Below are 22808 nucleotides of genomic sequence, written 5' to 3'. Positions count from 1 at the left end.
TGTTATGATCATGCAGGCAAAGCAATGTAATGCAGCCTTTAGAATAGTCTCAACATTTTGTAGAGCTGATGAAAGAAGCACTTATAATAGAGCAAATGTGGCTGCCTTTTTACTATATATTAGCTAGTCGTATCGTCCGAAAGTCCATTGCAAGAATGTACAGATGCAAATCTCGAAACTTTGAATATTGATAATGATCGCGGCAACTCATCATAAGAACCAAATCATCATCTGGGGTGGACGTTCCTGTAGTTAAGTTACGGTGCTTAAAGCGCTAAGGTGATTAAAGTTAGAAAATCGTATACGTAGTATAAGTACCTATATTTCAATTATGTGAGATAGTAAATTCGTTGTTCATTTGTTTGCTCCTTTCATCTGAAAATGCATCCCTGGGTCAAAGTAGATACTCAAGTTGAAGCGACCTGTAGCTGTTGACCTTTACTTGACTTTGAGAAAGTGTACGAGAGGGTCGTGTCTGTTGACCTCTATTTGACTTTTTCCATGGCCAAGAGTTCTGGAGGAGTCCAGGGGGCCGGGGTCGTGCGAGTCAGGCATTTTCACCTGAGGAAATCCGGCTAATCGTTTCACGGGGACGGCCTGTGAGAATCCCGGCGTGGTCCTGATGTACCGTGTAATGCACTGCACGTGTGGGAGGATCAGTCTGCAGCAGCCGGGACGCACGGCAATCCCCGGGCCTCAGGACTGGGCTGGAAGGATCAGTAGAAAGTTGACGAAAACTCGCCCATTGTCGATACAATCCGAACTGGAACAGTTAGTACTCCAACGCTTTCAGCACTTCCGAGTGACAGTGTCTTAATTGTTAAAATACATGACCCTTTCATACTGACCCTGCGGACTGGGATTTCTAGACCAGAGGCCACTATCATATCTTAGAAAGAAGGAGATGGACCACAACGCAAGAAAGAAAGAACTTGAGAAACAAACAAAGAAAAGAAAAAAATAGAGGATATACCTGAGCAAAGGGAAAAGTGAAAAGAAGTGCGCACATCAAATTAAATGAATGCATCAGTTGTCTCTCAAAGTACAAGTATCTAAAAGTTTTTTTTAATTGGCTACTCGGTTACATAAATCTCTCTCTATTACAATATCTAAACATGCCCCTTGCTGTGATCTCCTAGTGTCTCATAATAATTCATTGATTTGTTAATTGGGTGTTTGATTTAGCTCATCAAAAAACGATTATCACCGAGGGCCCATGTGTGCCCAACCCAGGGGATGTGGGTAGGATTTTCACGGTTTATCCAGAACTTTGGTCAGCACAAGCTTATGGGGATAACTTCCGCGTGGATACTTTTCGCGCAAATAAAGGCAACATGCCGTACGTGTTTGTGTGCTGTCTTACACATCGGCACGATCATTGTGCGCCTTATTTTTCTTTTGTGTCGGCCGATTTGGACAGCGATTCTACTACCTTTTGAGAGGAACGTCTGGTTAATACCGGCCGGCAAGACAAAAGAGAAAATACAAACGAAGTGCTTATGTGCTCATATGGGTGGTTGTGCGGCGCCTGCAACATCTTATACAGGGAAACTGTGCAAAACGGGGGAAATGACTAATACTGCATTTCCTGGCCTGTGGCTCACCACAGCACTGTGGAATTCAGGAAAAGGGCAGAAAAGCCCTATAAGTAGCTAAAGTTTGTGTCCAATATGATATGATATTGCGCATCTGAACCACATTCCCAGTTAGATAGAATCCTTGCCTTGGTGTTTGTTGGGAGTACTATATAGTATGTAAGTATACATCGATTTAGTTTGAGATTTTTATGTGGAGGGAAGGTAGGTTCGTCTTTTGTCTTTGGATACTTTCGCACATCACCTGCGACAACTTTTTCACTGATTCCGATCTACTGGTGTAACAGTTCTTGCGCGAGGACCGGGCATGTCTCTTCGTCTTCGAATTTCACTGATCGACGAACTTCGTTCTGTGGAAAGGCGTACAAGTTCCAAGGGTTCCTCTAACGTAGTAAAGCTGTTTCCAGCTGTGGTGTTTGCAGACTGACTGTGGGGCTTAGTTGGAGAAAAGTGGCCAACGCAAATGTTGTTTGGGTCACAAATGGCAACTACTAGTATCTGAAAGATTTCCCTTTCAGGAATTACCAGGTGGACTTAATCGCGACCTTGTCCGAGAACCGTTCACCGTTTTCTGTTCTATAAAAGAGCCTGGAATACTCAGCCTTTTCACTATTTCAGAAGAAAATCTCAAGCGAACAGTCTCAAAAGTTTCTTCTACCTCTTTTCTTCACTCAGAGTTCAACTTCTGCCGACCAATGTTGGCGAAACAGCTGTATTGGGTACCTGTGTCACATTATATCCGTGTAACTGGTCAAAGTTCGGTGTTTTTGCCATGGGAATCGCCGGGGGTGTCCTCGGGTCCCGGAGAGGAGGGAGCTCCTACTTTCGCCTTTGTCGGGCAAAGACATCTCGACATGTCGCCCATCCATCACTGTCAGTCGCGTCCAACACTCGGGAACAATCGCGCTCTCACGTTGCTAAGGTTAACAACAACCTGGATCCCTCCGTCCCTTTAACGACACGGTGGATTTGTACGACACGACTTCCGCCTACTTCTCGGCTTCGACGCGATGTGAAACTGACGGAGCCCACAGTACAAGATAATCACATAGTTAACAAGACAACGAAACAGGTCTCCTTCAACATTCTGCAAATATTTCATAGGTCTTCAGTAAATATAGCTGGACACATGAGAACTCGTCATATTGTGCAAGCCGCCGACATTCCGTGATGACGCTGCCGGGAGTGAGTGAGCCCCGCTCCTGTCAATCATATCTAACAGCCGGCCATATAAGAGCGACCAGCAACCTTCGACCGAATCAATTGCCACTGTCCGAGACTACCAGTCGCATCTCAATTCAGTGCTCTCAAGCCACATCGCAGACAGTCTTTCCGAATCACATCTTTTGTATTTTGAGGTGAGTAACGTCGGTTTGTCTTCATCATTCATGACAGGATAAGCTTATTGCAGCCTTTGTGTGTACATTTTTGACGAACTTCCTAAACGAGACAAGCTGGTCTGATGATGGTCTGTTGCCTTTCTGGACATTCAAACGTCATTAGGACTTTCCATGAGAGGACTTCAAAATATTTCTCCAAAATCTTCTCCTTGACATTCTAGCTTTCTTGTTCAAACAAAAGCGATATGCCGGATAATTCAATTATTTCGTTTTGATACAAAATATTTCTTTTAGACTAAAGTTTGTTTTGATAGACAACAAGTCGCAGACAGAAATGCAAACAAAAACATAGGACGGTGACAGACGCCGATAACGAAATTATGTTCAACATATCTCGTTCCTGTTCTTATGAAAGTTTCCCTATCGAAATGATAAAATCTCTCATTTTCATAACCGTGTTCCGATATACGTCACGATGAGGAGGTGAGATAAGTTTGAGCCACAAATCTGTCGACAAATTGAAACGTCATTTTAGACACCGAAACTTTGTTTTAGGAGCTATTGCTATCAAGCTGTTTAGATATACACTATTCCTCCCCACAATTTGAAATGCAACATTGCCTATGCAAAATCGATAAAAGGGCGTACGAAGTTCGCCTTTATCATTGACGTAGTTAAAATGGCAAAGTACCCTTTCGATAAGCCTACCTGAAAAACAGGATATGCTTTCGTTATCATTGTGGCTATGAATAAACTAAAACTCGTTAATCTAACCAACCTTGCCGGGACAAGGACGAAAAGAAAAAAGTAAAGGAGAAATTCTCCACCACTATTGGCCACGTACCACACGTAAGCTTGACTTCGTTCAGTTCAGAGCCTTGTAGTTCTTAGTGGCATACAGTTTCCTTGCTGTTTCAGTAGTGGCGTACATTTTTACAGGGAGTGGTTGTACACGAACACGGGACCCCCATTTTACGGTCCCTTCCGAAAGACGGGTGCAGCCCCGACTGAGATTTCCTTCCCATGATTGAACCGGGGTCTCTCTAACCTGACCAGGAATCTATTTTGTTTTTTAGGCAGGACGCCACACTCTACTATGTACGAAGTTGACTCCTACTACCGCCCACCTCCTACTTTCGGAATGACATACCCTCCCCCATCTGCCCGGAGCTGGATGCCCGACGTCCAGCCGTACTCCGGACACGCCATGGACAAAACTTCCCCCGTCTCTTCCCCGCACGACGACATGAGGTGAGACGCGTTCTTGAATGTTATATGCGTCCAAAAGAACATCACTATAGAAACAGAGAAATAAGCTTACTTTCACAAAACTTTAAAAGCTACAGAACTTACATTCTCATCATTGGCAGCGGAAACAATCATTACAATGTACAAGACAGTAAAACGGGTATCTCAGTCACTGCGCCAAATTGCGTCAGGCATTCATATAGTGGGTGCAAACTAGGCGCAGTCCAGTGAGATAAATAGGGTACAATTCTATATTTTTGAGTGCGCAGGAAAAAAACTACACTTGTGTGTTTTCAAACAAATAAAACGCCAACCAGGGAGAAATGTAACAACAGGCGATTCCAAGACAGCTAATAAAAGCTAGCGATTGCCAATGCAACGCCAAAACACTACATTTCTCGACACGACATACATTTGCTACTTCTGTTTCTGAAGCGTTCTCTTGCTCACAATGAATCGCCACCGGATCAGTTGAAATCATTTGAAGAAAACACAGAAAAACAATCGACTTTCCAGTCAATTTGATCAACCCTATCTATGTACTGCTACTCAGCTGTAATGTTCTTAGTTTTCATTCTTCACGTCCTTTGGAAGTAACGAGGAAGAAATAGCTCTGTAGCTGTGTTAAAACAGTATCTGCCCTGCTTTATTTTATCGTTCTACATTCACTGACAAATGCATTCAAGAGGGAGATGTGTTCTCATGCCTTTACGAGGGAGTTGGACTTGACTTAAGAAGAGGTATTTGAATACCAAAAGGTATCCAATGCACAGTAAAGTATCTAAATAGACAGAAGTCTTACGGTGAACAATTGGGAGATGGGGGTAACGAGACTTAAAAGCGAAGCCCCTTTCCCCCCGTTCACGCTTTCCGTGACGGGGAGTCCTCGCTACGGCGGACCGAGTTTTACGCTTTGGGCAGGGTCTAGGGCATGGTAACAGTCACAGCTCAGCTCAGATGTTGACAAGTTTCAGGACGATAAGATGGATGAGTGATTTAGTTACGAACCGTGAAAGCAAATTCGCTCTCCTCAGCGTGAGGCAAGGAGTCGTCAGTACCGCGAAGCAAGATGTTCGTAAGAAACCATATGGGGAGCGCGGCACGGGCGCTAAGCTGATTTACACTGTAATCCTTCTTACAGCTGAGTCCGCTGATCCCTAAGTTTTCTCAAACAGTACTCGCCGTCATATCTGTTACGTGTATACACGTGAGAATCGCAGTATAGACCTTTTTCACGGAACACTTAAAACTAGAAAACAGCACAAATTGCTACGCATAAGCTTTGGAAGGAAAGACTTTGGTTCTGTTGCTAAAACAACTGTTGAATCAATGGTAGCTCTACAAAAATCACTTTTTTAAACTTTAAGATGAACCGATTCCTGCACTGTATCAAAACTTCGTCACTGCCTGCGTTCTCATCAAACTCACAACCACACCTGAGTGCGCACGGGTGCAGTACATAAGAACTCCGCCAGGACTCTCAATACTGTGGGCTATCGCTATGATCATGGGCTATCCCTCTGTTGCATCATGAAAATATAGAAAATGTATACATATGTACAACAACAACAACGATCAAAATTATAGAAATTATAGAATAACTGTCTAACTCGTCAACAGGCGTTTCTCATATTGTACATTTTTACTTGTAGAAAACTTTCATATTGCCAAAGCAAGACTTGTTTTGAAAGAAAGTGCCATTTTGACTATTCGTTCAATAAAACCTACCTTCTGATCCACTAGGTACCGTTACCCCACCTACCGCACTACTGGAGAACTGGGCATGCACAAGATGCACACCTACGAGCCGCCCATCACACCGCCGTCCAAGTCGTCAGGTGAGACAAGTTTCTTTGACCGTATAATCAAATCAGATGTGCACAGAATAACCACTCTTTAGAGGAAATTGGTCATGTTAAGGTATAGGTTGGTACATGTTACAAAAAATAACATATTGGGAACCACAAGCGCCCTCCCCGTCTTGCTTGCTTTGTGAACGTCATGGCCTCTTTCACGGTGAGAACTTCGGCCTAACAAAATGGCTGGTCACAGTTACATGTGGTTTTCACTTGATGGGGGAAGGCTAAACGTAGAGAGAACCCTTGAAACGACCAGATTTGCTAAGTGCGAGATTAAAGGACTTATCAATTACTTACTTACTTACTTACTTATTGCAGTAACTTTAAAAAATATCTCACAGACTCCAATAAACTTTAATGATGCAAACTAAGATTATTCACATTGTCAGCAATGAACCCCCTTTAGCCACGGTGCTTTCGGCACTTAACTGGAGGGGAAAACCATCCAGTTTCACTACATCTTTAGCCTTGGCTTCTCATGGAAAGTGGCACATAGCACGTAAGCGTGGCGACTGTGGGTCGCGTGTCTGTGCACACCTAGCGCAACGTCGATGAATTACACGACTGTGTGAAAGTTAGCAGACAGCTGACAACCTGGGCCAACATGGCCAATGTACTACTCTTGTGGCCAGACATGGACAGAGCCTGTCTTTCGTCTTTCAGATTACCCAAATTTTCAGTTCCCTGTATAATGACTAACCAAAAGTCAGGAAGGTACGGGTACGTGCCACATCAGTTACGCAGGAAAGCGCCGTTATCAATAATTCTAATCCACCTCAAAATGTTTCTATTCACCAGCATTATAAAATATCAAAATAAAAAGCTTCTATACGTACATCTTTAATAAGACTATCTTTTGATTTGATAGTTTGTTCTCGAAATACACCTGACATCAACGGTGACGCACTCTGAGTCAGTCTTGACAGATGACAACAGCGCCGCCTAACGTGTAGTTCATTTCCCAGAGCTGAGTTAGACATATTTGGCCCTGCAGTCCATATTTGGAAACCCCATTGCTTTATATGGCAGGCGCGTGAGGTATGCGCTTCGCCTCTTCTTTTGTATCCTTCCGCATAGGCGATAAAAATTGCTATAACTTCGACAATAACTCATTTTTGTGAGCCAAAAACTTCATGCAATGTCTTTGATAGTACATCAAAATGTCACTAACAATTCTAGCGCTGTAAAAGCCTTGATTGTAAAAATAAGCAAAAACATAGTGCGGTGGAGTGGATGCGTCTGCGTCTAGGAAGGGTGTAGTAGGGAATTCCTTTTGCAGAGGTGTCGGTGCACCCAGAAAGGAGAACCGGGAAAATACAGCCCGAACAAGTGTGGAGCTTCGCATACAGTACACAAAATGAATACTGCGGGACAAAACGGAGGTAGGTTATGAAAAATACTGATCGTGTTGTTGGAAGGCTAGTGGAAATTTTCTAGATGCAAGGGAGAATTGTCCCTGGCGTCGTGCATATAGCGTGGCGAGGGGCAGGAAGCCCGATGGATAGCAAAAATCACGGAAATCTGGTTTTGACAGTTGGTGCGGTCTTGACTCAGAAATGGTATTGTTTTGGTCGGACTTTAAAAAGCGTTTGATCATTGTTTTGTCACAGGTGCAGGTGATCTGACCAACCTGGACTACGGACACCCCCCTCAACTCGGGAACGGCAGCGACGAATATGAGAACGGCGATTCCGATGGCTCGGGCGATCAGGACAGTCCGCCGGGACACGGGGTGAAGCGCTCGGCAGACGACTCCCACGGCTCGTCCGGCGCAGGCATGACCAAGAAAACCAAGGGACGAGTCAAAATCAAGATGGAATTTATTGACAACAAACTGAGACGCTACACTACTTTCTCCAAGAGGAAGACTGGCATTATGAAGAAGGTAGGAAAACATGACCTTGCTAGCTCTACGTTCGTAATGTCATTGATCGTGACTTTCACTCGAGGTCGTTTTACCATACCTCAGATAAGCTATTGAGAATGCGGTTAATGCTGCCAAAAAGTTATATGAAGATATTGTATCCATTCCCAACTCCAAGCCTGCATGGTGTCATGCTGTTTTTGGGGGGTGACACCCTTTGACCCGCCTCGTCAGCTGGACACGCGGCCCCCCAAAAATGGTGTCTGGCCCGATCGCAATCGTCCCTCACTTCCCCTTGTGCTTTCCTGTGTTTCTGCCGAGCTCCGTTTGCAATCCCGCTACCATGAGCCCCTTTCTCCGTTTCCCCACAGGCCTACGAGCTGTCCACCCTGACGGGGACGCAGGTTATGCTCCTGGTGGCGAGCGAGACCGGGCATGTTTACACCTTCGCCACGAGAAAGCTCCAGCCCATGATCACCAGCGAGGCGGGCAAGGCTCTGATCCAGACCTGCCTGAACTCTCCGGACCCCCCGAGCCAGGGCCAGGCGACGGGGCACGGGCAGCACGACCAGAGGATGTCCGTCACCGGGTACGAGGAGACCGACCTGACATATTCCACTGAAGCTGAAGACAACATGAAGGTAAGACTAGAGAAATTCAGTTTTTCTTTGAGCAAGTCGCAGCCAGTTCCTATGTTTACCAGCCACTGTACAAATAGGCGTCGTGTGCTATCTCTTCGATATACATTTGTTTATGTTTATTTCTGTAAGACGTTAAAAATCACAGATCTACAATATTTCTATCAAGGTTGAACGTTAAGATGACTTGTTTGAAGGTAAGAAAATAAATTGCGTTCAGTCGAATTCGATCCTTGTGAAACAAGGGAATGGAAACCGAACTGTAGTCGGTTTCTCAACTTTCTGCATCAAATCGCCCCGAACAGTTCGGCTGCTTTGTAACAAAGTTAATGTTTACACTTTTTTCTTACAACGAAGAAAGGTAAGTTTTTTCTTATCCTAGACCTGAATGCTACTATTTCTAGCGCCCAACATGTTGGCAATGTAAAGTGTTTACATGTCTAGCTAGGGTCGATCTCAGTTCTTGCGGGGGCGAGCTAGCTTGACAGGCAGGTTCTCAATTATGTCGAAACATTAACAGGAAATGTTGTGCAGATTGTTTGCTGGTTTAGTGCCCAGGACCTTGCCAGTTTTGAATGTGGAATTGTAAATTTTCCGGTTCCCGGACGGTGCGCACAGCTTTACATGTTGTGACGGAAAGCGAGACCGTGGAACAAGCCTTCCCACACTTCCGCAAAACCCGGCCGGGGAAATTCTGCTGCCGTCCCCTTGACTCGCCAGCTGTTCCCGCCAGCCACTCGAAAACATGTGGATTATGCTTCAAGATAGCACGAATTAGCGCAAGTGTCACCCATAGTTTCTAGTCCGGAAGATTTGAAGATTGCCAAAAGGTCCCGAAAATTCCCCCTGGCGCACGTAGTAGCATTTGTAGGGTTTCATTGATAAAATTTCAAGCAGACCTCCCTGGCCAAATTTGGAACACCTGTGCCAAATATGGCGCGGCGCATTCCTTATATGTCAAGTCAGCGGGCCCTGTAAGTCTGCTTGTTTGCATTTGACGCAAGTAGAGATGGGAGTAAATACTGCAGCCTCAGCACACAACCTTATATGGGCACCAGGCCTATATGGGGAATGTGCCCACCAGAAATGGTATACACATTGGACTGTATGGGCCTACTAAAGTGAGAGTGATGTTCTCCATGTGAACTATTATAGTCTTGATTTTTTCCTGCTTGAATTGTGAAGTATTTGAAAACAGAAAAAGCTTATTTCTGTGGCCTTGGTTTTTGGATAACTAGAAGTGGTATGCACTATTTGGCCATGAAGTGATAAAGATTTTCTCTCTGGATTTGAACTTGTTGACTTGAACTGGAGTAAAGACATGAAAAAAATGTTGTTTTTGAAGTCTCGATGTTTTGACTTATGCTTGTCGCTTTTCATGTTTTTTGTTTTTTGTAAATGCTTCGGGGAATTTGGAATTATTTTTTTGGTCAAAATCTTAGATGTAAGATTACCAGTAATCAACTGTACCTTTATGGATTTTACCAACAGCTGATCACAACTGTCAAGATTCAAATTGTAGTTTTTCGAGTATTGTGCCAATATGCCAATAAGCTTTTTTTCGTTTTTTTTTTAAAACGGAAAATAATTGACAGTTTTTGCTTCTGTCAAAATGATTGTCTCCAAGCACTGCCTTTGACAGCTGTCGATTATGTAAATCAGTAGTGGCTTCAGTGTGCCTGAGTGTTCGGACATGTGCCAGCCACAAAGTTGGGATGTCTGCAGGCATAGTTCAGATAAAGGCTTATTTTTATCCTCCCTGTCTCTAACACTTAACAACTGTACAGGATTTCTCTCAGGCCCGTGACAAAATATTGAGCTGCACTATTTCATTTGTAGGCTGCATTTTCAAGTGTGTTTTTTTCCGTCAGATAATTTGTGAAAATTGCAAACTGTTGTGTATATTAGTTGTCATCTTCCTGACTGTTTAAATGGAACAGAGCTATCCTATTAACTGCTTAATTAGGAGTCTGTGGTTAATTAGGCAGATAGAACAGGAGCTGTGAGTGTAATGATGATGTTTGATTTGACACCTGACTGCCAAATAAGGTAGACTAGAGTCAACACAGCCAGGGCACTGAATAAATAGTGAAGTGCAGCCGGCTGTAACAATGAGGTTATATTTAGGAGAAAGTGTTATTTGGATGTGTACATTTGAGGCAGACTGAAAGTTGCGTTAGTCTGCCAAGCTCTAGTCAAAATACACATTGGGTTGGAGACAACCAGCAGAAGACAGGTGCTTCTGATCAAATGTGCCCCACCATATTTGGGCACGAGATGTTGGCTCTTTAGCTAGAAGCTGATGGGCTTGATGATAGAACAGAGCAACTCCCCTCAGACAGCAGGTTGTGCCATCACCATGTACGGACAAAGAATTTGGCTAATCCAAGGTTTATCTCGATGTAGAATTTCCAGTGGAACTGTAAGGAATCAGCGTTTAATTACGGTGACCAAGTGAGGAGAGAAGACTTAGTAAAACTGAACAGTCCACCGAAAAATTGCCAACTAAGAAGAGATACAGCTACCCTGTCTGGTCACTAGTCTATTTGATATTTTATTCATCAGTCCTTTAACTCCTTTTCTTTTCACAACTTTTGTCTGCGTTGCTGGCCTAACTTGGGATGCAACATTTGTGGGTCAAAGAGGACAGGCATACTTCATAGGACATAGATGCACAGTCATGCTACCATGGAATACCTGTATTTAGTATGTAAACAGTCTAAATCATTGTATGCGCCACAAGAAATGATTTTTAGAACACAACATATCGTTGCAAACTGTTAACAGTTTGAGGTTGGAAATTTGTCCAACATAAATTCTTTGCAAGGACATTTTCAAGACAAAAACAATTTGATGTGCATAATTTATGAAAAGTGTTATCATATCATGTCGGTAATAGGAACTCTGGAGTTTGATTTCACTGATGGCAGGCAAGGCCCTAGCTGTGATAAAATCATCCATGGCCACTCCTGACTGAGTTGACAACCATCTGGGTTATTTGTGGGCTTGGCTGTGGCATTGTTCTCTGTTGGTCCTGGGGCATGGGCAGACTGGTGATGTCTTGCACATGGACAAGGTTGTGGAGAGGGTGTCCAGGAGTCAGTAGTTCATTGACATCCCTGCAAGTCTACAGAAGTTTGTCTAACTGGTCCCAATGGGACAGAAACTGACCTTCACATAACCAGTCGCTTTGGTACAATTTATGGCAGACCTAGGCTTCTGTAGGTGGTTGATGAAGTTGTTGGCTTTAAAAAGACCCCTTCCCACACCCTTGCGTGCGCTCTGACGTACGTCCCACGATACAGACGGGCCTCTTGCCTTGGGCACCGATCCATCTGACGCAGGCACAACTCAGACTCATACTTCTTCCATGTGAAAATTTTTCCTTGGCGAAGTGTACGTGAAACATCTTGTAGCTCATGTCGCTATTTCGCAAGACATCTGGCGGGCAAGAGCTATTTTCGGTCTTTTCTATTGCCTCTGTGGGATAATGACTCTGCCGGTCTCGCCAGTCAACTTTGAACACACTAATAATGCTGCCAGTGACGTCACTATGTGTAGAAAGAAAAGTATCAGGTTGTTGTCAACTCGCAGATGGCGATGTTTGAAAACGTATGCAACGATTGCTATAAGTAGATTTGCATAATGGATCTTGGAGCCATTATGCAAATCTACTTATACTTCTCATTGCCACCTCACTCTGACTTAATCTCCAAGCAGATCCACACCGGGCGCGAAAATCGTAGTATGCTAGCCAGAGAAGGTCCAGTCAGCCAGAGAGGGTCCAATAGCCCGGTAGGGATCTGCCCTTAGACGGACCTGAACAAGGTTATTAACCGGCACGAGGAGGGGCAGCCTATTGAGAAAGGTGCCTCTACTCCTCCTCGTGCCTGCTTAACTCCAACGTGAAAATTGGCTGGGATTATCGTTTTACAACCCCGAATCTGGGACGAACCCGGCCGCCGCGCCATTACACAGCGGGAGTTTCCTCTCAGATACAATAGTGCGGGAACACACCGCATCACAACGCATCAAAGCAAAGGTATCGACATACAGACTTTTCCGTTAGACAAATTTGTACCATTAGTTTCTAGCTTGATGTTAAACCATAATTGATTAAAATGTCGTTTTATTTATGTGAATGCTTGGTGTGTCTTTTTTAAACCACAACTAGGAATCTGTTTCTGGCCATTCTTTCACGCTTGGATGCGGTGCAAAACCACGCCGAAACACCGCCATCTTTCAGTGTCTTTGTATCTTTTTCTCGCGTCTATATTCAGTTCAGTAAAACCCGAGTCTTGTCGTTTGTCATGTCTTCAGTTATGGCAGAAGCCATGGCGTCGTCCGGTGGATGGAGAAGTCTCTACATAACGTCCTTACTTGGTCGCTGATTAGCGCTCGTAACGGTGAGACGATCGAAACAAGTTTTGTTTCACGGCAGACACAGCGGAATGTAATTTGGTAGCACAGGGATTTGCCCGTCGCAATCCCAACAAATACATCTTTACTCTCCAGACATGCCAGAATGGCATCTAGTTGAGTCTCCCTTATTTCAAACTCCCAGATAGCACGGAAATTACGGCGGACTCTTTCCGACCACCAGCGCCTGCTTGCTTCCATTGTTATCTGGAATTCAAACCTGCCGGGTAACTGAGACGGCGCGCAGCTGACCCATGACGGGCGCCGGGCTTCGAACGCCGGCACAATTCGCACCTTCTTTCTAAGCGCAGTTTGACTGCGGGGAGATTAGGTAACAATTGCGTGTTAATAACCTTGTTCAGGTCCGTCTAAGGGCAGATCCCTACCGGGCTATTGGACCCTCTCTGGCTGACTGGACCTTCTCTGGCTAGCATACTACGATTTTCGCGCCCGGTGTGGATCTGCTTGGAGATTAACTCTGACTCTTGAGTATGATAGATTTGCCTCTATCACCAGAATAACAGTTAGGAAGAAAAGTTCATCACTTCCAATGCAAAAGCAAGTGTGTTTCTTTTCTTCTTTTGAGGTAATTTGTGTGTACTTGACATTGTCAGGAGCCATTTGAAAGTCTAAACTATTTAGGAAAGTAAAGCATTCCTGTGCGTCTTATGCCTGGCCTCACTCTGACCTCATACGGTGTTTATGGTGATGTCAGACTTGCGGATTACACAGAGCAGATCTGTGTAACACTGCAAGAAGTAGCCAATAGATGAAACAGCACAAATCAGGACAAAAATCAGAGAGGCCTTTAGTTTGGCACTGACACCTTTGATGGTAAACATGAGGTAAGAGCACTGATGAAAAAAATCATGACAATGGCATGGATACTTTGGAACATAGATTTTCTCAAAATGAAAATAGTTTTCCACAAATATTCTAGTTTGTCACTTCATACCACACACTACACTATACACCACACTAAACCTGCACCCCAGGACAAGATGTCTTGCAAGAGTCAGTCCTGAATCACATAGAAGAAGAGGTGTACAGCTTGTAGGACAGGAAAGCCCTTGGGGTCAGGCTGTGGTGAGGGTCAGCACCTCAGGGGACCCCGCCCTCCCCTGGGCCTGACCCTGCACCTGTTGGCACCAGCTGTACCCAGGCCCTCTCTCATTGATTATCAGGAATATCTGTTGGTCTTTCCGGACAGAATGTGGTCTAGAATACTGAGAGCATGCATTACATAGCCTTTTCTGAATTTTGCAATGTTTCAGTTTGTTCATTAGGCTTGCTTTACAGTTACACTGTAGTTCAAAACAGTCAACTGCAGATTGATATGTAGGAAATATCAGAATGTGAAACAAAGGCAGTGCAATTTACTGTAATTAAAATGAATTTATCTGCAAATTAAGAAGATCAGAATATATCTGTCAACAAGAAATGATATATAAATGTAAGAATTTTTTCCACTCCTCAAAGCCATACTGAATTTGCTATATTTGAATTTTGATGGATGTTAGAATGGATTTATGATGAATGCAGTCAACTCAGGACACTTCCATTGTTGATTCCTACCAAAAAGGACTGATAATTATTTCTTGCTTATGTAACCACCTTTGACTTTCATATCCCTGTCAGAAAATGGTTTTCTATGGCCTTTATGTTCCTACCGCACATTAAACCACCCACTCCTGAGCTTTGTGCCCAGGATATAAAATGATTCATTTCAGGCCTCCACTGCAGTGAGTCACATATTGTATTGCAATTTCAGTCCTGCTGTTTTTTTAAAACCCTGCTGTATCAGTCATTTGCACCTGTTGCTCCTCATTATACATTCATGGATGCCCTTAGTCACGACTATCTTCCAGGAGGAGAAGCATACATCATTTGTGTCATTGGTCTGCAACATCAATCACTACCATGTCTCTTCATTAATCACGTAACAGAGTAATAGGGATGTTGTGAGTCAGGAGAATTTCTTGGAAGGTTTGGAAAAAGCAGTAGAGAAGGACGTCAGTGACACATGTGGGTGTGTGTGTCTATGTTGGAGTTTAACTACAAGATGGTTTTCTGGTCTGGACCATTCAGACAGTCACAGTGCTCGTGTTTTGACAGGGAGCACTGAAATTTTGTCAAATGACAGGTGTGTAAGATTTGTGTAAAGAATGTAACTGGTCTGTCATGTGCATCTGCTGCTTTGACATACAGTGATAGCCCCATGCAATGTAAATATATAATCTCTATATTGAAAATGGAGGTAAGATACCAAAACCTGTCATTCCCTTTGCAGTTAGACTCTACTGTCCTGTCCACATTGTCTTATCCTGATTTGGATTCTGCTTTGGACTCTGTTTCATCATACTAACAGCTCCTTAGATTTGTTCCCTTCATTTCTTTTAACAAATCTGCTGAAATGAATGAAATGTAAGCATGGTCCTTTTGGCCAGTTGAGTAAATGACATGGGTTCTGGTGTGTTTGCTGTACACTCTGTGAAAAGGTCAACATTTTTATGACTGGCTTGGAAATGGTGCTAACATTTGTAATATGACCACTGGAACTGCTGTAAGATGAAGAGACTGACATTCAGCAGCTCTCAGCTGCCACCCTGGGTGAACTCAACCTTTAAGAGTTTGAAATTAATAATCCAGCCTGTTAAGGGTGTATCAGTTGCCTTGGTTCTAGAGCCTGAACATGCTTTGCCCTTTTGTGTTAATGGTACTGAACCTTTCTCAGCTCAAGTTTGGCCTGCCATCAGAACTGCCCATGTCAATGCCGCTTTCGTTCTTTTTTCATCAGTCCTCAGGCCCTATTCAAGAGCAACAGGAGCCTAATAAAGTGCCTCCTCACATGATGTGCTCAGGAGAACGGCAGTTATTTCATGAATTATTCAAGTTTGTAAAAACTTTTAACCATGAATGCCAGGCACCAGTGCTTGGTATCTACATTTATAATTAATGAAATGGATGTGGCCATATGATGACGTGAGGGAATGCATAGTCTAGCATGATACATGACAACAAGTGGAGGATAACTTTCAGGTCTTGCACGTAATTCACACAACTGTTATGATGCTCCCCTTACAGTTACACAGCTGGCGCATTGGTGATTTGGTAGATCAGGATTTGAAACACATCCATCTGGTATTTCAAAAGTTCAGATAACTCAAACATTATCTTGTTTAGAAGTTATTTTGGGATGAGAACAGAAAGCAAAATCAGTGCAAGTCACTGGTTGTCACTCAAGATTTGGCACTGACAACTGTGTCACAGTGTGTGTCACAAATAACTGACTTGCCTATCCTTAATTCTACATGTGACATTGTGTACATCTATATAAATAGCAATATGGATTTTCTTGTTTCATAACCTTCTTAAAATAAGCCTTCGAAAGTTCTGTTTCTCTCAGCTATGATTCAAGTTTTGTTGTTGAACATGGAAAGACATCATTTGTACTTTGGGCATGTGGGTTGCTAGACCTGGGTACCTGAAGTAAAAGTAAAAAAAGCACGCTGGCCAGAAAATAAAAATGAAAGATACGCCAAAAATAGTTACTCAAGCAACTGGATAAAATTTCAAAACAGTCAGACGTTTCAGACAGCATCCGCTATCTTTCGTCAGTGACTAAGAAGGTGTCTGAAACGTCTGACTGTTTCGAAATTTTATCCAGTTGCTTGAGTAACTACTTTTGGCGTATCTTACTACCTTGATGTCTAACCTTCATCAACGTATCAAAATGAAAGATACCATCTCTGAAATGCAAGATGAAAAAGTTCCTTAATGTTTCATTGAGATGTTGATATTGCTGTCTCATCATGCTACATAACGCTATGTTTCTTTCTACAGATGCAGAAACCAACCATGTTCACAGTAGCGAACGTTCCGGGGACCAGCGGAGACGGGCCGGGAGGGGCTGCCGTGAACACAGCGACCAGTATCCAGATGGGCAGTGCTGGATTCCCCATCACCAGCTACATGGCACCTGTGTCGACCACGGCAGGCGGCGGGAAGACCACCCCCACCATGCAGATCCCTGGCAGTTTCACAGCTGTGCTCCCACCAGGTACAGTCTCAGTCACATCAATGGTGGAAATTAAGGAAAAATGTTCAGACATACCAATCTTGGAAGCTATGGCACTAGTAGATATGGTGGTTGGAATTTGAAAAAAAAAATCCATTCCTGATCCCTGTGTTAAGACTGAATGGTAAATTTTCAGTGTCTCAGCAAACCCACCTTTATGAATTTCTAGAATGCTAACTACAGGATGTACCATGCTGATGAACTCTGACTTTTATGTGTGTTAAAGTCGAGTGCTATTTAAAGACAAAGGCTATTGATAGGTGAGCTATGTATAGCCTGATCTAACGCAAATGTTCCTGATAGACAAGCCTTCAAAACATGTTGTGTCTGCATCGCAAGGTTGAAGTCTAAATACTGTTGGACTTGAACTATTAATAGACTGCACAGGAGGATGAACTGTCTGATACCTGAAGTGCATACCATGAATAAATTCATATTGTTTATAGGTGTTGCAATTTTGGTAATTTTTGACTATTCAGGAATTCGAACCTAAAGCTCACTCGAATATTGACAGAAAAATTCTATCAGGCCTTTTGCCACAAAAGTGTTTTAGGGTAGAGACATTTTTGTCACACCTTGTGTAAAAAAAAACACTTTCAGATAATTGTTTAGCTGCATGTTTAGTGTATTTTATGGTGCATTAGCTTACAATGCATTATTGCATGAAACCTTGGAGTTCTTATACTGAAGATATCCTGTACCTCCTGTACCCTGTAGGTACTCCCCTCCTGAGTCAGGTACAACAGGGGACCTCACAGTCGCAGCAGATTCAGCAACAACAACAACAGCAGCAACAACAGATGGTCTACAGGGTCAACGGCCAGCCTGCCTTCACAAGTAAGAACATACACGGCTTATCTTGAATTTCAGATAGTAACTTAATTTCAGAATCCATTCACCGCAATACAATAAGAATTCATTCACCTTAATACAAACTTAGTCTTCCTCCTGTGATAGCCTTTTGGCAGAAAGTCTGTTTTATTACAAGATAGGTACTAGGGAGTTGGTTGACGTGAGTACCTTGTATTTTTATTGATGACTGATGTATTGTTGTTGTTGTTGTCAGGTGGAAGTCAGAGCCATCAGCAGTCTGTGGTGTACACCATGACCCAGGCAGGAGGAGGAGACAGCCAGCAGGACTCCAGCCCCATCATCAACAACCAGAACACCAGTAAGTCAGGAGCTGCCCTGCAAACCGTCTGAATTTCACAAAACGTTCACAAAAACAGAAGCCATCAAATTTGATGTACATGCTGATGGGGATTCCAGTGAAAAATCTGATTTTGCTCTCTTCAGTCTAAGAGGTCCAATGTCCTGGTAGTAGGGTTCTTTAAAAAGAATTGGAAAAAAAGTTTTTGACATTTGTTTGATGGTAGTCAAAGTTGCCATACAACAGGGGAAGAACTCCCATTACTTTGTGGACATGTTACAAACTTTCTCTACTTGTGGTCCCAACAGGTACCAGTATGGCACCGACTAGCGGCAGCAGCACACTGACAGGCCACGTGATGTACCAGACCCCCCAGGGTGTCGTGTACGCGGCTCCTACGTCCATGACAGAGGCAGGTGTGGTCCTAAACTATCCCCAGGGCCCCTCCGCCATCCCTGTCCCACAACAACAAGTCCAGGATCAAGGTGAGATGATAACTCTGTCTCCAGATAAAATGTCAGGATTTTAATGTAAAGCATGGCTCGAAAGGAAATGTATGAAGTAAGCAATCTGTTCATAAGACCTCACCAACAAGACCCTTGGTTCGAAAACAGGACTACAACAAGGAAGAACAGTACGTACAAACTATGACTAGTGAATCAAAAGTAATGTTGATAGTAACTAGTAAGTCTGTTAATTTACATAGTTTTCATTGCTGTTGTCTCTTTAGAACCAAGGATTTTAAGGTGTGGTCTTTTGAATGATCAGTCTGATTTGAGTAGGTGCACCCTGTTGTAATGGAAACTAAATAACTGACATATTTTGAATCCAAGCATGAATAGAACGTGAGCATATCTGGTAATAAATATATAATATATCTACATACCACAAGACAAGAACTGTCTGACTCTTCTGGCTACATATTGCCTATTGCCTGTCGCTGTTCCTGCATGTGTTCTCTGTATATTTTCTGTACCCTTGCTCTGTATACTTTTTCTATCCTTTTTCATTTTACTTGTAAACAAGTGCTAGCATTGCATTGTGGATTTTCTGTAGCCAAAGTTTCTTTCTGTGTAGCCTTATGGTTTTTTCTGTGCACGTCTCTTTCCGTTGTCCTCAGTCTTCTGTGTGCTGTAGTCTTGTCAGTTTGCATGTGTTCCTCGACCATCCCTCAACATTTTCCCTTATCTCATATAAAGTCATACATCAGTCAAGTCCACCCAAATTAATAATCCTTATTCAAACCTTTCAGAGAATATTGATAATCCTTGTTTAAACCTTTCAGAGAAAATTAATATTCCTTTTCTAAACCTACCAGAGAAAATTTGATAATCCTTATTTAAACTTTTCAGAGAAAATTAGTAATCCTTATTCAAACCTTTCAGAGAAAATTGATTTTTTTATTTAAACATTTCGGAGAAAATATATATTTGTATGTCATGTCACTCCAAGAATGACACTGACTTCCTGACTCTCGTTTTGAAATATAGTCAAAGTAATATATTCAATCATTTCATTTTTGATCAACATCGTCCCTTTCATGTCCCTTCCAGTCATCTATGACCTTTCCCTTCCTGCTGTCTGTAAGCAACCTCTACTTCCATTGTTCATCTATCTGCCTCCTGTTTTTCAACTTTGTACAAAAAAAATGCAGAAAGCCTTCACTTCTGTACATAAGACTGGTCCAGTTGGTCCAATCTGGCTGTTTACTCGCGCAATCTACACTCTTAAATTACCTAAAACCTACATGGTTGGAAAAATCTTGCTCTGAGCACTCTCTGTCTCCACTAACCGAACACATTAGCGTAGTAGCGGCTGTGTTGTCCCGTACGAAGTGTGTGTGATTGTCGGCAGTTGCTCCAGGTGGCGTACAACAGGTGGTGCTAGCGCCGACCACGCCCGTGCAAATTCAGATGCCGACAGTGTCCCTCCAGCCACTACAGCCCACACAGGTGAGACACCTTGTAAGTGACCTTCCTTAACCTTTTCTGTGGTGTGTGTGTGTTGTTGCCATAGACTAACACTAGTAGTTAGGTGTGATGCATGCCTGTTGCACAGTACAGATTGTGAAACAGTGTGAAACTGAGCATGAGTAGCATGGACAAATCATCAGTGAGAAGGCTGGTATAGAATGGGAGGGACATAATACCTCTGACATCCTTGGACTGTTTTCTGTGGGCGATATTTCAAAATGGCGTACTTGTTTGTTGTATAACTAACTGTAAGGGATTTGCATGTATGGGGTTATATCTGCCATTTGTACTGCCATTGTGATGTGTCTCTCTTGTGAATCATTCATGTGTCCTTGAACAGGACTTTGTGTTGTAGCTTTCTTTGATCATTGTGCATGTTGTTTTCACTATTTTGTTCTATTTTGTACATTTTCTTTCATTTCATACCTTATTAGGCTTAGATGCCATAAGTCTTCTTCATAAGCTCTTCCTTTCTTTAGTTTCTGTCCACTTAAAAAAAATGTGTTTGTTTCTTTTTCTTTCTTGCTGTCTTAATTTTCTCCAGGCATCCGAAATCAGAACCTCTTCCTGAGTCACCCGCCCCTACACCCGTCAATCACCCTAGTCCCGTCTGATTGGCTGGTCCAATCATGTCCTCTGATTGGGTAGTTTGTCATGTCATTCCCCTCATTGGCCGGTTGACTCCGGCCTGTCATGTCATGTGGTCTGCTGTTGCTGTCCTCTCTCCCGATTGGCCGGCTGCTGACCAATGGTGTTCGGTTGCAGATGGTAGTGGCAGCCACACCCTCCACCGAGTCCTCCAGTAACAGCGTGACTCCTGTACTACACACACAGACAGCCGAGACGCAGACGAGCAAAGAAAGTACACGGACATCAGCTGCATCTTAAAGTTGATCTGAAAGTTGCTGGGACCAAGTGTGTTGCATGCTATTCATGAAGCATAACTAGTGCACCATGATACACATCTCTAATGTCTGTAAACTGTAAAAGAAAGGAATTCTTGAGAAATCCAGTTAAGAACCATCCGTCAAGTCTGAATGAAAGTTGGTGCTGATTTGCAAATAAGTTAGAATTTCAAATTCAAGCTACATATCCATTTGTTGCAGTCCCATGACCTTTCTGACAATATAGTCAGTTACTCTTTTGGTGACTATTTTCTGAGTGACAAGACATAAAAGTAGCTTACTGAAAATGCAGAAGAACGCTGTCTGAATTAGGGACAAAGACTAAGCAAAGAAATGGCCAGTTCATACTGTAGTCACGTCACTACTTATGGGGACACATTGTGAAAATAGACCTGTTTAAGATATGAGTGTTTGCTGCACAAAAGTCACTTGTAAATATGTATGATAGAAAGTATTCCTGTTTCTAATATAAGTAATACAGTAATAGATAATTGAGTAATGTGCAGAAAGAGCATCAACATGTAATGTTGAAGGTGTAAGTACACAGTATCTTATTATATAACTTAATTATTGGTGTTGCTTAGACAAAACAAGTAGCAAATTTCAGTAGGTGTGCATATGTGAGTTGAAATGTTGTTTACAGCTACCATATTCACATGGTTTGTTGACATCACTATAATGTATAAAAAGGCTTTTCTGGCATTTACTGGCAGTAGAAACATGCCTTCCTGTGCTCCAAGGGTTGCGAAAGAGTTCAGTCTGTATGTTCCTTTTTCAGTCCCCTGACTTCTTGTAATGATACTCAGAATGACATGAAAATGGAGAATGAAAACAAATTCTTTGAATTCACTTCCAGATAACCTTCACACTTGTATTTTAATGTTTAGTTCAAAAGTAACAAATTATAAAATTGTATAGCCCAAGAAGTTGTAAAAAGAAGTGTGTTTTCACTTGGAAAATGGCTGGTTGGTGACCTAAGGGAATTAGTCTCCCTTTTCAGTCAGTGGTCCATAGTTAGAATTGAGGTGCATCCAGCAGATTGACATTGGTTGATGCAAATATGACACAGTATTGATAATGTACAAAAAACGTAAGTGGTGATCACAGTACTTGCTGACTTGTTTACTGTACAGTGCTTTGTATTTAAGTCATGTCAAATAAATACTATTATGTGACATATGAAATGTGTTCTCCTTTCCTTCTCTTAGATATAGAAGCAAACCTTTCTTTACACCAGGCCATGTGCCACACTAATGGCCCCAGTACTTCAATCTGTTATGCAAGATCCTGTGTAAAGTCTTTACCCAATGAAATCTCATATGGAGATCAAAGTACATGTATTTACTCAAAGGAGAATCAGACCCATCTGCACCAAATCCTATAACCCTGATCAGTGATGAGTTTAGTCATGTCCGCTCCAGTAGACAGCATCACAGCTGTGTCAGTACTCTTGGGGGACGTGCTAGATCCAAGGGATGGAAGTGTTTCTGATTAAACACTGATAGTTCAGCATCCTGCTTAAGTCCATTGGATTAATTGTGTTAACAGGATGTACGGGAGAGGTGATGGGCAGTTAGCATGAAAAGAAAGAAGACAATTCAACCAAGATTGTATAACATCTGTATTCAAGTCGTGATGAGGGGCATTTTTCATTTAAGCTGTCATATTCTAGCTGTCATATTCTGTCATTTCAACATTTATGTAGGAAAGGTAATGCAAGTCATACCACCAGATGAAAA

At 42.7% G+C, this 22808-nt stretch overlaps 1 protein-coding gene across 11 annotated transcripts; it reads left to right on the top strand.

Annotated features, from left to right (window-relative positions):
* The first annotated feature begins 2651 nt into the window (after positions 1–2651).
* LOC136433485 (serum response factor-like) lies at positions 2652–22253 on the top strand. Of its 11 annotated transcripts, none has more exons than XM_066425738.1 (11): positions 2652–2953; positions 4012–4186; positions 5927–6021; positions 7653–7927; positions 8278–8547; positions 16807–17023; positions 17759–17878; positions 18108–18212; positions 18500–18676; positions 20055–20143; positions 20709–21047. In XM_066425738.1, the coding sequence occupies exons 2-11, from the start codon at positions 4032–4034 to the stop codon at positions 20733–20735; spliced, it is 1530 nt and encodes a 509-aa protein (XP_066281835.1). In that variant the 5' UTR covers positions 2652–2953; positions 4012–4031; the 3' UTR covers positions 20736–21047. The 11 variants fall into 11 exon arrangements, with proteins under 11 accessions (XP_066281835.1, XP_066281833.1, XP_066281836.1 ...); XM_066425736.1 differs by having other exon boundaries at positions 20055–20155; XM_066425737.1 differs by having other exon boundaries at positions 2654–2953; positions 20046–20143.
* The last annotated feature ends 555 nt before the right edge of the window (positions 22254–22808 follow it).

The sequence above is a fragment of the Branchiostoma lanceolatum genome, chromosome 4 (assembly GCF_035083965.1).
Source record: "Branchiostoma lanceolatum isolate klBraLanc5 chromosome 4, klBraLanc5.hap2, whole genome shotgun sequence".
Classification (NCBI taxonomy): Eukaryota; Metazoa; Chordata; class Leptocardii; order Amphioxiformes; family Branchiostomatidae; genus Branchiostoma; species Branchiostoma lanceolatum.
Note: the sequence above shows the minus strand (reverse complement) of the source record. Positions and strands in the feature narration are given on the sequence as shown.